We start from the raw sequence: 16463 nt of genomic DNA on the forward strand, positions 1-16463 counted from the left end.
TTATAATTAGCCAACAAGGCATTGTCATTGGTTTGATATGCTCTTTGTCAACAAAGACTATTGTACAAACTGCTCCAAGGTCTGAAAGAGGGAGGTTTGATCCAGCTGCTTGTAGTTGATTCTAGAGTCGTTGCAGGGAACATCTCTCTCAACAAGAGTATACGAGAGGACAACAGACTCATTGGGTAATTCCCCGTCGCTATTGGCATTGCGGCTTCTTGATACCTAGGAATGATATCCTTCACACCAAGCAAGTTGCGCGAACCTAGTCACGTAAGTGTACACTCGCACGGAGACTATCACTCGCCCAATAGGATACGTCACTGAAGTAAAAGCGCGGTGATTAGAGTGTCACGTGAGAATTCGTTCATCTTTTCTACAACAGTCCTTAAAATCACCAAGGGCGCGGCGCGTCAACTTTACTTCGCGCCCTACCTCCCCCTCCACCTACCTTTACCTTCTCCCTCACACGGCGCACACCATCCTAGAACCAGCCCATCTTGAGATTTTGCTGTCAATATTACCTTGTACCAGCCGCCTACGGTCATGCTGTTTGATACGTAGGGCGCTGTACGGCTACGATAATTGGAGAGCACTGCTTCCCTTCAGTGCGGAGTACACAACCATCGAAGGACTGAAGCCCAAAATAGTACACAGTATCCGAGACTGTAGTATTACGCTTAATTTCGACCCTGGTATGACGGACTGGAGAGCTTACCACGCGAGGATCGTAAGAGATTTTCCATCAAGATCACAATTGCCGCCTGGTTCTTACGTCGCGGGAATCCGCGAGCCCGCAAATTCACCCACAGAGGAAGCTCGCATCTTCAAGTTTGGAGTAAATTCGGTACGACGCTTTCACCTCTCTACTATTTCACCTCGCCTGTTATCGTCGCTAATTCCCCGTGAAAGGACGGGCAACTCAGCAGGCTCATCGTGAGATTTTCCAATAAGCATTATCCTGGACTTGACCTCCAGTTCGCATTTGAAGGAAACATCCAACCGCCCGCAACCTTCATCTCTGAACTGGACATCTACGGTGATCGGTTTGTCCTGTTACAAGCTTGCTTGACAGACTCAGCATTACCTACGATGAGCAGACACATGCCTGTCAGTATTGTGGATGATAGCGAAGTAGCACCAGTCCAAGTCGACCCAGAATCAGCGATCACCGAGCCAGTACACACAATAAGGCGCCTCATCGAGCAAGATGACCCGGACATTCTTGAAGCCGGAGTTCGTCAAGGCATCAAGACGCTTGAACAGTTGCGCGATGTTTTCAGTCAAGCAGTCGTCACCACACCAGAAGCCCAAGTTTGGCTAGATAGTATCACCGATCTACTTTCCACGCCGAAGCACAACCGTCAATATTTTGGAGTCGTTGGTAACACCGGGGCCGGCAAAAGTTCTATCATAAATGCGCTACTGGACGAGGAGCGTCTGGTCCCCACAAACTGCATGCGCGCATGCACGGCAGTGGTAACTGAAATCTCTTGGAATGAATTCACAAATCCTGGTCATCGATATCGTGCGGAGATCGAATTCCTGACGCCCGAGGAATGGCGCCTTGAGCTCAGTTTGTTGCTTGACGAGACTAGCAACGATGGCACAGTATTTAATGATATGTCGAATTCAGGCACTGCCGCAGGTGTAGCCTGGGCAAAGCTCCAAGCCTTGTTTCCCGAGCTTACCAAAGCGATGGTTCCAAGCTGCACTTTGGACAGCCTCATGACAGAGCAATCCGTAGCGCAATTACTTGGGAAGACTATTTGCATTGCCAGTTCAGAGGCTGGGGACTTCTATCGACAAGTGCAAACATACGTCGATAGCAAGGAAAAGTCCTCGGGCAAGAGCAAGAAAGACAAGGATGGATCAGCTTTTGGGTTCTGGCCACTGATCAAAGTGGTGAGAATTTACGTCAGATCAGCAGTTCTGGCAAATGGCGCCGTCCTCGTTGATCTTCCTGGCTTACAAGACGACAATGCGGCCCGGGCTGCCGTTGCCGATTCATATATCAGGAAGTGCAACGGCATGTTAATTGTTGCGCCAATTACACGGGCGGTCGACGACAAGTCGGCAAAAGATCTCCTGGGTGATACATTCAGGCGTCAGCTCAAGTTTGATTGTGCCTTCTCTGGCATCACATTCGTTTGTTCGAAAACGGATGATATTGAAATAAGGGAAGCTGCCGAAAGCCTGCGTATCCAGGACCAGATTTCTGGCTTTCAAGAAGAGATTGACAATAGCAAAACTACAAAAAAACATCTTGAAATCCGTCGGGGCACTCTGAGAGAGAGGCTAGAAGGACTCAATTCATATTATGATGACCTTTACGAGAAAGAAGATCAGTGGCAATCATTACAACAGAAGCTAGAGTCCGGGGAGCAAGTTTATGCTCCACAGGAAGCTTCTGGTAAGAGAAGAAAAGGCAACGCTCGTGGCAACGCGCAAAAAAGATCACGATTGGACCACTCGGATCATGCAAGGGAATACATCAGTGACTCAGAATCCGATGAAGATATAATGAAACGGCCGCCAGTTCCCCTGACGATAGACTCTGTGCAGCAAGCGCTTAAGAATATCAGATCCGAACGACACGAGCTCCGGACAGTTCGGAATGACACCACTACTGAGATCAAGGAGGTGAACGAGGCACTAAAGGATGCCGATGCCAGGATAGCAGCAAATGCAAGCCAAATTGCGGCACGGTGCATTTCTGAACGCAATAACTATTCGAGGCAAAGAATTCAGCGTGACTTCGCGACTGGTGTTAAGGAAGTCGATGAAGAAAGCGCGATCAGATCCAATGAACAGCAATTTGATCCAGAGGACGCTATTCGCGACTACGACGAGATTGCGAACGCATTGCCCGTATTCTGCGTAAGTAGCAGAGCTTATCAAAGGTTGCAAGGACGATCGGAGGACGATGGAGTAACACCGGGCTTTAGTTCACTATTGCAGACTGAAGTTCCGCAACTTCAGAGCCACTATCGAGAGCTCACAAAGCATAAAAGAATTCAATCAGCACGCACGTTCCTGCAAGACCTCTGTTCGGAGATCCTGTCGTGTCACAAATGGTCGAAGAATACGAACACTGTTGCGACATCAAACAAGGAGATTAGGGACCCAGAGGCTATGCTTTGTCAATTGGAATCAGTCTGGGATACCATCGCTGAGGAGTGCAGCGTCAAATTGAAAGAGCTCGTCTGTGAAAAGCTTCATATGAAATGCAGAGCAGTCGCTGATAACGCCACTGATGAAGCCCTGGAGATCTCTCGGAACTGGGTACAGGGCCGAAGCGATCATGGCCTCCCATTTCAGACGTACAAGGCGGTGGTTCGGCGACACGGCGTCTTCCATTCAAATAGCTCGGGCATCCACGATTTTAACGCTGACTTGATGAAGCCCATCATGAAGCAGCTCGGTGCAACATGGGAACGTACTTTCCAGAGCCGGGTTCCGAAGGCCTTGGACGAGTGTATCAAACGATTTCAAGCAGAGCTGCGCAGTTTCTACAGTGCAGTGAACGCCGATTCGCTACATAGGGCTGCTGGCGACTTCAACGACATTACTGTGGAGCGTCAAGCTCAACGTGCCGAGCAATCTTTTGATACGTTGAGAGTGTGCCTTTTGGAAGAGATCATGGAGGAACAGCGCAATGCCAACCGAGAATTTGTCCCAGTGGTTAAATCTGAGATGCATGATGCCTACGTGGCATGCTCCGCCGAGAAGGGGGTAGGAAGTTTTGCGAGGATGAAATCTACGATGGACACCCATGTCGACAACAAACGGCATACCATGTTTCACAGTGCTATCGATCGTACGGCAGAATTGCTTGATCGCCTCTGTGCCCACATAGAAAAAAAGATAAAGAAAAAGGTGAAGCGAACAATCACTCACCTACGCGCGAATCATGCGGCACGTCCAGCGAGCTTAGCCAAAACGGCTACACGAGTTCAAGAGCATGTAGATTTCAAAGCAGAAGTCTTCTCAATCCTTCAACGAAATAATGAACGCTTCGGGACTATCCTCAACGGAGAAGCCGATGCCGACGTTGTAGAATTCGTCAAGAACGAGTTTAGGGGTGTTTCGATCGATTGAGCTGCGCGCACAGAAGCTCAACGAGTGCTGGAGTTCTCCTAGTGATGAGGGAGACGAGGTGGAGCTGTAACTACCATGTTACATTAAAGATATGGACGCTTAAAATGATCTCACGAAGTAGTTCAGGCTTCCTCGCCGAGATTGTTTTGAAGAACTTCAGCAGGCAGATATATACTGTACGACAGGGAATTGTAACATAGAATTGGTGCAAGAGTCTGGAGATATTCGGAAATCGCTACGATCCTATCCGTTTAGCAGTGGCACGTTCACCGACCCCAAAATAAACCAATTTTGATGAAACACAACTTCTTTTGATCTGATGCAGAAATGTTCGTAAGCAAATTCAAGTCCCAAGGGCTCATTCTGTGACGATGCCCGTAACGCCAGTCATTCCAAATGCAATCATAGGTATCACATGACATTATCCCATAACTCAATCATCCCATTCTTCATCCAGGTTGTCAATAAGCCTGTTCTCGTCGTCACTTCTCCTTCCGCGGCGACTGTTGTCATGGTTAAGCGAAACCCGACTGTACCCTCGACGAGAGGGCAAGCAGCGGGCGCATGATGATGTGAGGATGATCATCATATCCTTTTAAGGTATTAGCAATGTTACAGAATTAGGGGCAAGCTGGACATACCCTGAGAAAGCCCCAAATACCCGCCCACATATGATAGTTGGGTAGTTGCCTCCAGCCACGTTGATGCATGACGGTCCTCTGATATACGCAACCACCGACGAAGTAAACCAATACAGCGATCAGTGCAATGACACCAAATACACCGCTAGGGCCCAGTGCCTGCTCTTCTACATGAACACCACCACATGCGTACGGCGAACGGCCTTCGAAGAAATAGACGCAATCGTCCACAGCGGCTACGAAGGAGATTGCGGTCTTGGCCAACGGGTCCTTCTCGCAGAGCAGGGAGATGACAGTGCTCTTGCGGCGCCCATCATAGACGGGTTTCTTCTTGGGTGCGTCTTCGTCTTCGTTGTCCTTGTCCTTGTCGTCCGGGTCGTCGTCGCCGATGATGGCTCGGGATGCAAGATCGATAGGACCAGGTTCCCTCTTCGATTTGGACGATGGACAGAGTGACCCGCCGGTGTAATTGAGAATAAGCTTGCGACCACGGAAAACCAACTCGTCGTTTTCGAGACTGAGGGAGCGGAAGTCAGTAAAACATGGTCTAGCAACGTGTATACTTGTCATCCCACTTCCCATTCGGCGAACAGCACCACAACGATGCTTCTATGGTTGCGGGGTCCAACAAAGGTCCACTTACCCAATGGCATAAGCTCTATCACCCTTCTCATAGAATGCGCTCACGTTCTGCCACTTGCTTTTGGCCAGATCCTCTACGTCACTGAGCTCCTCCACCACTGGCCCGCAGAAGTTGATTGTGAAGTTTGCGCCATAGTCATGTCCTCGAGCATGCCAGCTTCCCTCCTCCCCTTCTTTCTTCTTCTTCCCCTCTTCCGGGAGTGTGCGGCGTAGGGGGTTCAGGTCGAAGAACCTCTCCGTGGTTGGCGATACAATGGTACATGGCTTCCATTGCTTCGGTTCGGCAGCGCGGGACAAGGTTGCGGAGGATATGAGCAGCAATAGCGCTGACCACGCGATGATGGCCATGGCGAATAATGTGGGAAATCAAATAGCAGGAACAAGCAGGAATCGCAGGAACAATAACAAAGGTAAAGAAAGGAGTGTAATCGGTCTCCAGGCACACACTGGCTTGCAGTTGCAGGTCAGATTGTTCGCGCTACGTACGCCTCTCAAGTTCCGTTACACGCGGCGGCGTCCGCTGCAGGAACCTTGGACGATTCCATATCAGGAGTAGCGCACTTGGCGATCAAGAGTGCGCGTCATGACGAACCCTGCAAGGTGCACCACGGAAATCTACACTCCGTCCTCTATGACAATCGAACGAGCAACAACTAATTTATCACCAAGCTTCGTGTTGTCGTGAGGCGCAGGCACAGGCTCAGAAGACGAAAAAGAAAGGTATAAAGAGGCCATTTCCTCTCCAGACTTTTTCAGACGGTAGCGCATTTCTGGTCGGGTTGAAATAAATCTACACCAGCCTCGTCCCACGCCTTGGTTGCTCGCCCCTTTCTTTGCTTCCCCTTCCTTTTTTTCTTCCTTCTACGCGTCTCCCTCCAGCCAGATCAATATCGACTCCTTTTGCAAGCATGGCGCCAAAAAGCAAGGTATCACAGTCTGCAAAGGCAACTGAGGAGCCTCACGGCTATGAATTCTTCGGACCGTAAGTTTACTGAAAGTTTGTGAAGAGATCCTGAACATCAATACTGACATTGGCGATAGTCCTGGCGCAGCATTGATCTCCTTTGGTCTACCTCTCTTCTGCTACGTGTTGACATTCTTCTGCAATGATGTTTCTGGTTGTCCTGCACCTTCTCTGCTCCATCCTTCCACCCTCACTCTAGAGCGGCTGAAGGAGGAGGTGGCATGGCCTGGTATCTCTGGTCTTCTTTCTACCCAAGCTTTCCTTGCGACTCTTGGCTACTATCTCCTCAACCTTGCTCTCTATGCCTTTCTTCCTGCTGAAGAGCCCGAGGGTACTGAGCTGAAGACTGGCGGACGCCTCAAGTATCGTCTCAATGGTATGTTTTCGAAGCACGTGACACGTTCAAGGTCCATCCTAACATTATACAGCCTGGGGTTCAGCCATCTTCACCATGGTTATCCTTGCCGCTGGAACTGCCGTTGAAGGTGCAGACTTCGTTGTCTGGAGATTTATCTCTGATAACTACTTGGGCCTACTCACCAGCAACATCCTTGTTGCTTACTTCTTTGCCTTTTTTGTTTACATCCGTTCCTTCAGTGTCAAGCACCCCAAAGATCCTCATATGCGCGAGCTAGCCGCCGGAGGACATACCGGAAACATGCTCTACGATTGGTTCATCGGCCGTGAACTCAACCCTCGTGTTACGCTGCCTATCTTTGGAGAAGTCGACATCAAGGCCTGGTGCGAGGTGCGCCCTGGTTTGTTGGGCTGGGTGATCCTTGACCTTGCATTTGTTATGCAGCAATACCGCAACTTCGGAAAGGTCACTGATTCTATTCTCCTCGTTACGATCGCACAAGCTGTCTACGTCTTTGATTGCTTGTACATGGAGAGTGCCATCCTCACAACCATTGATATCATCAATGACGGTTTCGGCACCATGTTGAGCTTCGGCGACCTTGTCTGGGTTCCCTTCACCTACAGCATCCAGGCAAGGTATCTTGCCACCTATCCCGTGGAACTCGGATGGACTGGAATCGCCGGTGTCCTCGCGGTACAGGGAGTTGGATATTACATCTTCCGCTCCGTCAACAACGAGAAGAATCGCTTCAGAACCAACCCCGAGGATCCGCGTGTGAAGCACTTGAAGTACATTGAGACTGCCTCGGGATCTAAACTTCTGATCACAGGCTGGTGGGGTACGGCCCGTCACATCAACTACCTTGGTGATTGGTTCATGAGCTGGTCATACTGCCTGCCGACGGCTATTGCTGGATACCTCATCCAGGATGCGAAACAACATCCTATTAAGGCCACTGCCAGCGACGCCGCTTTCTTCCAGAATTCGTATGGAAAGTACGCCATTCCTGGGGAAGCCAAGGGTTGGGGTACCTTTTTCACCTACTTCTTCATGCTTTACTTTGCCATCCTTCTCATTCACCGCGAGCGAAGGGATGAAGAGAAGTGCAGGAGAAAGTACGGAAAGGACTGGGAGCGGTACTGCGAGTTGGTACCATACAGAATCGTGCCATACATCTATTAGATGGACGGTATGAGCTGTGTAGGAGGGAGGGATTAGAATGCAACGCTATCAGATCGGACTGGATCTGGTTGAAGACGTGCATTCCTTAATGGCAGGAGAGGAAGATGACATGCTATCGCTTGGACGATTGAAGACGTGCATCTACGGAATTTTTGAGCGGATATCCGCACATATAATGGTGATTAGAAGTGTAATGCTACCGCCTGGACGGTTGAAGACATACACTCGGTACACATAGGGTTTCGGGCTACTCTGATTGGATACAGGTGCCATGCTATCGCCGAGGGGTGATTGAAGACATGCATCTAAAATTTCGAAGGAATTAGGAGGAAAAGGGCGACATGCTATCGTCAGAAATGATTATTGAAGACGTGCGTCCACCAGTAATGCTTAATATAAAATCAAACCAAGATTCGATGCAATGCTATCGGCCTCGAAAGAGGTTCGATTGAAGACATGCATCCATATCATAATAACTCTTGCTATGTTCCTTTGGTTCGTGATTTTTACCAATTGATGGGCCATGCTACTGATGGTTAGCTACAACTGCCTACCTACATGTGTCTCTGTGATATAAATGTATAGTTTGAAAAGAGCAACAGACATCCCAATGGTTGCAATATATCAATGAATTAATCTAGCGGGTTGCAAGAGAAACATTGCCCCCCTCCCCTCCCCTCCACTCCCCACATGGGGTCCAATGGGTGTGGACTGGGGGAGTGCCGAGTATTCTTTCATGTTTCTTTCCGCCTGCGCACTACACTCGTAGTTACATCCCACGCAAAGTATACGTACAATGACGGCGGTGGCAATAGATATGTGCATAAGCTACCCCATCGGTAGCAATCCCACCGAGGCAGAGAGACAGGCTGGACAGTACACACTAGTTAACCACAGCCCTATTCGTAGTTCCGCGCAGGAGGGATCTGGAAACCAACAAATCCGAAAAGGAGAGTCGCCTATTGTTGGAAAAGGCCGCCCGGGAAAAGGAAAGAATTTGTTCCAGTGCTGCTGGATTGCCTCATCGCCAACAGTTTTGTGGCGGGCGGGCGGTGATTGGTGCAACATCGCTGGGCGAAGCCGAAATTACCCGAATGCCGCGACGATTTTTAGACAGAGAAGAAAAAAAGACCTCAGCCATAGAGGGAGCGAGACCAACATAGCACACAAGCACAAGCACAAGCACACACATTCCATGGTAGTCTACTCCGTATAGTAGATCCAACTAGCCCACCATCGGGAAGGATTCGAGAATTCATGGAGAGACAGAGACTGGAGAATAGTTATCAATTGTGTCGTGTGCTGGCTGTTGGGTTTTCCTGGGGATCCTCGCCTCCCTCTCCACGATTAAGAGAAAAAACTAGCAGGCCAACCAACCAGTCCAGTCCAGGTCTCACCCCCGGTTTTTCGTGATCTGGCACTGATCTGGTTTGGCAATCTGCCGCTGTTGCTGTTACATACGCCCAGGGACCTACGTGACTACATACGCCTATCTGCATGTGCCTGTGTGCGCCAATTGATATCCGATGGTCGTCGTTGCGGGTAGCTGTCCGGTCAATTGCAGTTTCATCTACAAAGGCGGAATACCGATTGTCATAGTAGCAGTAAGAGAAACTAGCCATTGCTATCTGGGGCGTAGATACTAATTATAATGACTATTATCTACCAATTGTACCACTACCACTGCATGTGAATACTACAGCTGCTACTGGTAGATGATTATTGCTGTGGTTGTTGTTGCGGCAACGTTAGGGGGTGGATGTGGCGCGTGCGCAGCTTGCGACTATCAAAGGAAAAATAATTGGGATAGGGAGTGTTACAGTTCCAGCTGTGTGCGACGGAGACATTCGGGGAACCACGAACTGAAAGTTCAATTCGATCCGCAGGCAATGGAAGTATGAGTAGCAAGTAGATTTAGATTCATAGCTACATAAATAAATCCGCAATGGCATTACACAGTTGATCCAAAGTAATAATTCCTTTCGCTCCCCCCGAGGTTCAACACCCGCGAAGACCTTTCGGAGAAGCGGCGAACTAGATCCACTTAGTAACTAGCGTCTTGGCGTGCGCTCGAGCCCGGCCGCCAACGAATTTTCTGACAAGCCAGCTTTAAGAACTCGCATCTTCTCCCATCATCCTCCCAATCCTCAACCTCTTCCTCTTCTCATCTCCACCCTTTTCGACCGACTTCGCAGCAGTCGTCTCATTCAAAATGGCCGTTAACCAGGGAGACAAGTCCGTCTTCGGCTTGCCCGTAAGTTCTACCTTCTTTCAAGCGCTTACCAGCAACCTGTCCAGATCTCTGCCTCAAAACGCTTGTCCGATCGATCAGATACAAGAACCCATCTCAATTTAAAACTCGGAGCAATTCCTTCCCAGCGATGCGACGAGTGCTCAAGAGATGATTTTGCGTCTGTTTTCGATGGTCGGGTGTGGGCGAGGGCGGGTTGTTTGGCGGCACTGAAATATTGAGGCAATTTATTACAATTTTCTAACACACACGCAGGGCTTTGCCGTGGACTTCTTGAGTACGTCCCCATCATCAAATCAACCCTCCATCAATCCCGAGAGCCATTGGATCTCAATTGCGATGATGGAGAGGCATTGATTGAAAAATTTGACATCTTTATCCGATCGGCAAACTAACTCCTTATCAGTGGGTGGTGTTTCCGCCGCCGTCTCGAAGACTGCTGCCGCTCCTATCGAGCGTGTCAAGCTCCTCATCCAGAACCAGGTAAGCCATCACAAACACACTGATGCTCATCTCCACTACATCATCGCTAACCAGTTTTCGCTCCACAGGATGAGATGCTCAAGTCTGGTCGTCTTGACCGCAAGTACGACGGTATCGTCGATACTTTCCGCCGCACTTCACAGGCTGAGGGTGTCCTCTCCCTCTGGAGAGGTAACACCGCCAACGTCATCCGTTACTTCCCCACCCAGGCCTTGAACTTCGCTTTCCGCGATACCTACAAGTCCATGTTCGCTTTCAAGAAGGAGCGTGATGGTTACGCCAAGTGGATGGCCGGTAACTTGGCCTCCGGTGGTGTAAGTTATCCTTGATACAACGACATCCTACATTCAATATACTGACAATCACAGGCCGCTGGTGCCACTTCCCTCCTCTTCGTCTACTCCCTCGACTACGCCCGTACCCGTCTTGCCAACGACGCCAAGTCCGCCAAGAAGGGTGGTGAGCGTCAGTTCAACGGTCTCGTCGATGTCTACAAGAAGACCCTCGCTTCCGACGGTATTGCCGGTCTCTACCGTGGTTTCATGCCCTCCGTCCTCGGTATAGTCGTGTACCGTGGTCTGTACTTCGGAATGTACGACTCCATCAAGCCCGTCCTCCTCGTCGGTTCCCTCGAGGGTAACTTCTTGGCCTCTTTCATGCTCGGATGGGCCGTCACCACCGGTGCCGGTATCGCCTCTTACCCTCTTGACACCATCCGTCGTCGTATGATGATGACCTCCGGTGAGGCCGTCAAGTACAAGTCTTCCCTCGATGCTGCCCAGAAGATTGTCGCCGCTGAGGGTGTCAAGTCTCTCTTCAAGGGTGCTGGTGCCAACATCCTCCGTGGTGTCGCCGGTGCTGGTGTGCTCTCCATCTACGACCAGGTGCAGCTCATCCTCTTCGGCAAGAAGTTCAAGGGTGGATCTGGTTAAGCGTCTCACTCTTCCGATACCCCTTTCCAAGAATGATGTGGTGAAAAATAATAACGGGGAGGCGCAGGGGTCAGCGCGTGTGGTGGTAGTGGTAGATTGATTAGAGCAATAACAAGCCCGATTTGGGCGGGGATTGCTCTGGTACACGAAAAGCACGACGGCGGTGGTAACACACCTTGTACTTTACTTTGCCTGGCACCTCCCATTTCCCTAATCCAGCACCCTGTATTACACAACGTCATCATCGGCTGGCATTGCTTTTGTCTGATTTACCCTTTCCTTAACTATATTCCGGTCTTCGTCAATTTGGTGTCGGCGGGGGGAAAATAGTCAACAATAGAGTTCGTCGATTTGTTAACTCGAGATCAATTGCTACATGTGATGCTACTACTCTGACATTGATGACCTTCCGAGCCTGATGAGCTTCCGTTGATTCATATGCTATCGGCATTCCCCAACTTCAATTCAAACCCCTGAGCATCGACATCATGATGATACGTATAGTCTCCCAACGCCAGATATCAAACACCTTCCCAAACCCTCTCTCTTACTTATTCCTAACCGCCCTCCAAGCTGCCTCCTCACCCTTCTGCAGCGCCTCGCCCGCCTTAGACAACAGGTTCCAAGCTGCCGCACCGACGCCCTCCTGCTGCGTACCAGCGCCGCCCTGTCCCTGGCCATCCCCACCACTATAAGTATACCTCTCCTGCGCCTGCACATACCCCGGCGGATGCTCCAAGCTCCTCCTCTCCTCCCCATCACCACCACCAGTGCTCGTCTGCACAGCACCTCCAACCCCTCCAGAATGCGCCTCCTGGAAAGGCGACGCCACGGGCCCTAGGTTCAGCGTCGTGGGTCCCGGCCCAGCATGCTCGGTCCTTGTAGTGGTAGACCGGCCCGCGAGCTGGGAGTCCGTGGGCGGAGGAATCGCGAACTGCGCTGGCTGTGGACCTCCAGCTGCACGTCTCGTCTCAGTCGTGATGTGCGTCGCCGTGTATCCTCCCTCCGCAGGCTGCGGCGCCGCGGGTCCCGTGTTCGAGGGTACGGCGGCGGCGGCAGTCGGGGGCGCAGGACGGGCGCCCGGCTGGGGGGCTGGAGGGTTCGAGGCGTCTGTTGTGCTGGTGGTGGTTGCTGGAGCTTGAAGGGGCGTGGTGCGGGTTGGAGGCGGGTTCGCGGTTTGCGGGGTTGTGCCTGTGGGTTTGGAGGCGTTGATGGGGTCGTTTTTGTGGAGGGGGATTGGAGGCATTGTCGTTGATTTGTGTGGGTTTGGGTGTTACTACTGTGTAGGGAAAGGTGGGTGGTGGTGAGGTTGGTTGAGTGAGTATGTGTGTGAATTGAGGTTGCGTGTGAATGCAAGACTGGCGGTGTTTGACGAGACTTGGTGTCTAATTCCCCTTCCAATACGTTCGATAGAAGAGGGAGAGGAGGATAGTAGTAGTACTTTTATGGAGGTAGAGTGAGGGAATCAGTGGCGATTGTTGCTGCCTTCGAGAGAGAGTTACGTTGGCCTCTTTTGATATATTGAGGTGCTTTCCGCTTCGGGCGATGATGTCACGGCCTTTATTGTCCGTCCGAAGTGTATGGAATCGACAATGCGTTTAGTACGACGGACTGTTGCTCTTCTGCTACTAAATCTCTTAATATTTGATATTCATGCCGAATGTGATACTTCATAGGTCTGATATGATATGGTTCGTTCGGATCTTGCAGAGCTGATCATGTATGGGGTAGATCTCTCTCGTCACCTGTCTACTACTTACTATTCCCTATACAAGCAGGATGCTCTCGCGCACAACAAATTGGGGACTGGATTTTTGTCGACTATTGATCATTGAATGTGCCAAAAGCAGTTCATTGAATATAGCTTGTCACAATGTTGAAGCAGAATCCGACATATAGTATACAGCGTTCCTCCTACACCTTGAAGCCAGCAAACAGGAAATAAGAATTATGATAGTCTCTTTTTAAAATCCTCAGCTTTCAACAAACGCAACGCCAGAGGTGTTATTATTCCAGAGTCTCTGTAGTAGACGATAAATCCAACTAATATTTCTCATATTGCAGTCACGTCAGGGTCGAAGGAGGAAGGCGGATTTGTTTTGTTGAATGAACCAAAGACTCGGAGCGGGTTAACATAACAGATAGCCACTCCCAACCTATTTGCACCCGTCCTCTGTCACCTCGCCAACTTGCCAACCTCAGGATAAATGTAACAATGTCTATCCCTACGATAGTAATATTCTATCTTCTAGCAAAAAGTATGATCACCTCTGGCACTAGATCGATCGTCCCTAGACATCTGCTGCATATAGTTGTGGATGTCTTCGATCCCTTGAGGTCGTGCTAACTTTCTTTAGGAAGTGGAGCCTTTCACCCAGGGCGTCAGAACTACCCTCAATCCACCACAGTTCCTTTTCTGGGACTCGCTATCTCGGATTGTTGCCTGCAATACGCGTCATATGCATTACTCGGTCTAGTATATGTCACACTCCCACTCTATATCTACTCTACTTACGAGCATGAACCTTCCCAAATATCTGCGCCTGACCACGATAAATCAGAAAAGAAGCGACTAGACTAGCTTGAAGACCGATTGCGCAGGCTTGAAGAAGAGAGACCTCAGTAACTATGCTGTCTGAGAAACGTTAATGTCATAGTACAAAGTATTCCAAACTCCACTCAATGTCATAAGACATGCCGAAGATTGCAAGTACATAAAATCAATTCGAATGCCCGTCCGTATTGGAAAGGACGTCGTGGATCAATCGACATCACTCTATAGTCAATTAATCTCAAGGCATGTCGATATTGTCCATTTCTTCCACCCTTCATCCACTTCCACCAATTCCACCAATTCGGAATGACTAACAATATAACAGAGATCGAGCAAGACGACTTTGGAAGAAACGCCCGCACTCGGATTCGCAATGCGCTTCGACATGAACGGTTATGCAAGCGACTTTGTACGAGATTACCAAGTGCAGACGGTCCACTGTCATCCTTCTTGGCTCTGCATCTACAGCCTTACCGGAGGCTGGCGCATGGCTCTAAACAATAACAGTTCCCCTTCCTAAATCTCTTGTAGCGAAAAAGTATGTTTCGAGGTCCGTATAGGGGTTAAAGGCCATCGTGCCGCGCGAAACTGTGGGGCTCGGTGGCAGCTGAAACGAAACAGCGCTTCCGAATATATTGGAGCCAAGACTACAACGGTGTACCATGAGTCTGGTTCGTGAACGTTTCTCTGTTCTTATGGTTAATACTCCGAGTCTCCGACCTCGTTGTTCGGTATATTCCCTACTTCGGCATCGTTCGATTGGTGCGATATCATCTTGAAACGCCTTGTAGGACAACAACCCTTGTGCCATTATGGCGCGATCTGAGGACATGTACGGCATGGGCTTGCCGAAGAGATGAAGGATGGGAATCTGACGAATGCGTTGCTTAATATCACGATATATAAGAGCATCTATCTCCTCTCAATTCAACTTTTTATCATTCAACCAAGTCTGTGACTTTCATTCTTTTTTGTTTACTTTACTAAACTTTCGTTCGTTTTTATATACACACCTTCGTTTTTCCCTCCACATTCACTATGAAGCTCTCCTCTATCCTCACTTTGGGTCTTCCCGCCCTCGCTCTGGCAGCTCCCACTTTCAAGAGGGCCAGCCTCATCAAGAGAGCCAACCTCGACGAGGTTGCCACCACTGGATACGCCACTGAGAATGGCGGTACTTCCGGTGGAAAGGGTGGAAAGACCGTTGAGGTCTCATCCTTCGACGAGCTTACTGCCGCCGTGAAGGGCGACGAAGCTTCCATCATCCTCATTACAGGCCCCATCAAGGCCACTGGAGATGTCCGCGTCGGCTCCAACAAGAGCATCATCGGCAAGGACTCCTCAGTTAGTAAGTTCCTCCTCTTTCTCCAAGCTCTTACCTACACCAACTGACCCGATCATCAGAACTCGAGGGCTTCACCATCACCGTCAAGCAGACCTCCAACGTCATCCTCCGCAACTTCGCCCTCTCCAAGGTCGTTGGCGGCGACTCCATCTCCCTTAACAAGGCCACCAACGTCTGGGTCGACCACGTCGATCTCTTCAGCGACCGCGACCACGACAAGGACTACTACGACGGCCTGCTCGACATCACGCACGCCTCCGACTTCGTCACCGTCTCCAACAGCTTCCTCCACGACCACTGGAAGGCCACCCTCGTCGGCCACAGCAACTCCAACGAGTCCGAGGACAAGGGCAAGCTGCACATCACCTACAACAACAACTACTTCAAGAACCTCAACTCCCGCGTCCCCTCCTTCCGCTTCGGAACCGGCCACATCTACAACAACTTCTACGAGGACGTCTCCGACGGCATCAACACCCGCCTCGGCGCCCAGCTCCTCGTCGAGAACAACGCCTTCTCCGGCATCAAGAAGCCCCTTTACGCCACTGACGCCGGCTTCGCCGTCGCACGCGGAAACGACTTCGGCGGCGTGGAGGTCAAGGACCTCGGTGGCTCCCTCGACTCTGTCCCTTACAAGGCTGACCTCATCGAGGCGTCGGCTGTCAAGGCCGCTGTCGTTGGCACCGCTGGTGTTACCCTCACTTTCTAGACACGTACCTTTTTATGTACCCTACCAAGTCTAGCTTTTTGAGGGAAAGGGGAACATATGGATTCCCGATTCTGTGTATATATCTTTTACTGAGCGAAACAGCATTTTTTCGATTCTTTGGTCACTATATTGGCCTTCTTTTTTTTCACGGTGGTCTGCCGCGCAGACGAAATCAAAATCAAAAACTTTATGACACTTCTATACTTTGTGCTTTCTTGGGGCGAATGATGTGAATGACAGGTACTTGCATATGTGCACACGTGGATTGTGACTTTGATTTGATTTGATTCATTTATCT

At 50.1% G+C, this 16463-nt stretch overlaps 7 protein-coding genes across 7 annotated transcripts; 5 read left to right on the forward strand and 2 right to left on the reverse strand.

Annotated features, from left to right (window-relative positions):
* Positions 1 to 697: 697 nt before the first annotated feature.
* BU24DRAFT_481019 (uncharacterized protein) lies at positions 698 to 4411 on the forward strand (the record flags this gene model as incomplete). Its single annotated transcript, XM_033533151.1, has 2 exons — positions 698 to 847; positions 979 to 4411. 2 exons carry the CDS (start codon positions 698 to 700, stop codon positions 4099 to 4101), a joined length of 3273 nt encoding a protein of 1090 aa, XP_033384746.1. The 3' UTR covers positions 4102 to 4411.
* On the reverse strand, positions 4218 to 5863 carry BU24DRAFT_450930 (mannose 6-phosphate receptor domain-containing protein). The gene is made up of 3 exons (XM_033531066.1): positions 5386 to 5863; positions 4743 to 5259; positions 4218 to 4693 (listed from the first exon to the last, which is right to left on the reverse strand). Exons 1-3 carry the CDS (start codon positions 5730 to 5732, stop codon positions 4535 to 4537), a joined length of 1023 nt encoding a protein of 340 aa, XP_033384747.1. The 5' UTR covers positions 5733 to 5863; the 3' UTR covers positions 4218 to 4534.
* Positions 5864 to 6013: 150 nt separating this feature from the next.
* On the forward strand, positions 6014 to 8354 carry BU24DRAFT_391702 (ERG4/ERG24 ergosterol biosynthesis protein). The gene is made up of 3 exons (XM_033525121.1): positions 6014 to 6366; positions 6426 to 6724; positions 6777 to 8354. Exons 1-3 carry the CDS (start codon positions 6293 to 6295, stop codon positions 7889 to 7891), a joined length of 1488 nt encoding a protein of 495 aa, XP_033384748.1. The 5' UTR covers positions 6014 to 6292; the 3' UTR covers positions 7892 to 8354.
* A 1695-nt stretch (positions 8355 to 10049) lies between these two features.
* BU24DRAFT_422750 (ADP,ATP carrier protein-like protein) lies at positions 10050 to 12022 on the forward strand. The gene is made up of 5 exons (XM_033528063.1): positions 10050 to 10145; positions 10398 to 10419; positions 10549 to 10625; positions 10694 to 10939; positions 10994 to 12022. The coding sequence occupies exons 1-5, from the start codon at positions 10104 to 10106 to the stop codon at positions 11555 to 11557; spliced, it is 951 nt and encodes a 316-aa protein (XP_033384749.1). The 5' UTR covers positions 10050 to 10103; the 3' UTR covers positions 11558 to 12022.
* An 82-nt stretch (positions 12023 to 12104) lies between these two features.
* BU24DRAFT_462570 (uncharacterized protein) lies at positions 12105 to 12803 on the reverse strand (the record flags this gene model as incomplete). The annotated part of the gene is made up of 1 exon (XM_033532023.1): positions 12105 to 12803. The coding sequence occupies one exon, from the start codon at positions 12801 to 12803 to the stop codon at positions 12105 to 12107; it is 699 nt and encodes a 232-aa protein (XP_033384750.1).
* A 939-nt stretch (positions 12804 to 13742) lies between these two features.
* On the forward strand, positions 13743 to 14451 carry BU24DRAFT_422751 (uncharacterized protein). Its single transcript, XM_033528064.1, has 2 exons — positions 13743 to 13815; positions 13915 to 14451. The coding sequence occupies exons 1-2, from the start codon at positions 13773 to 13775 to the stop codon at positions 14136 to 14138; spliced, it is 267 nt and encodes an 88-aa protein (XP_033384751.1). The 5' UTR covers positions 13743 to 13772; the 3' UTR covers positions 14139 to 14451.
* A 613-nt stretch (positions 14452 to 15064) lies between these two features.
* On the forward strand, positions 15065 to 16364 carry BU24DRAFT_422752 (polysaccharide lyase family 1 protein). Its single transcript, XM_033528065.1, has 2 exons — positions 15065 to 15459; positions 15516 to 16364. Exons 1-2 carry the CDS (start codon positions 15150 to 15152, stop codon positions 16163 to 16165), a joined length of 960 nt encoding a protein of 319 aa, XP_033384752.1. The 5' UTR covers positions 15065 to 15149; the 3' UTR covers positions 16166 to 16364.
* Positions 16365 to 16463: the final 99 nt, after the last annotated feature.

The sequence above is a fragment of the Aaosphaeria arxii genome, assembly GCF_010015735.1.
Source record: "Aaosphaeria arxii CBS 175.79 unplaced genomic scaffold BU24scaffold_4, whole genome shotgun sequence".
Classification (NCBI taxonomy): domain Eukaryota; kingdom Fungi; phylum Ascomycota; class Dothideomycetes; order Pleosporales; genus Aaosphaeria; species Aaosphaeria arxii.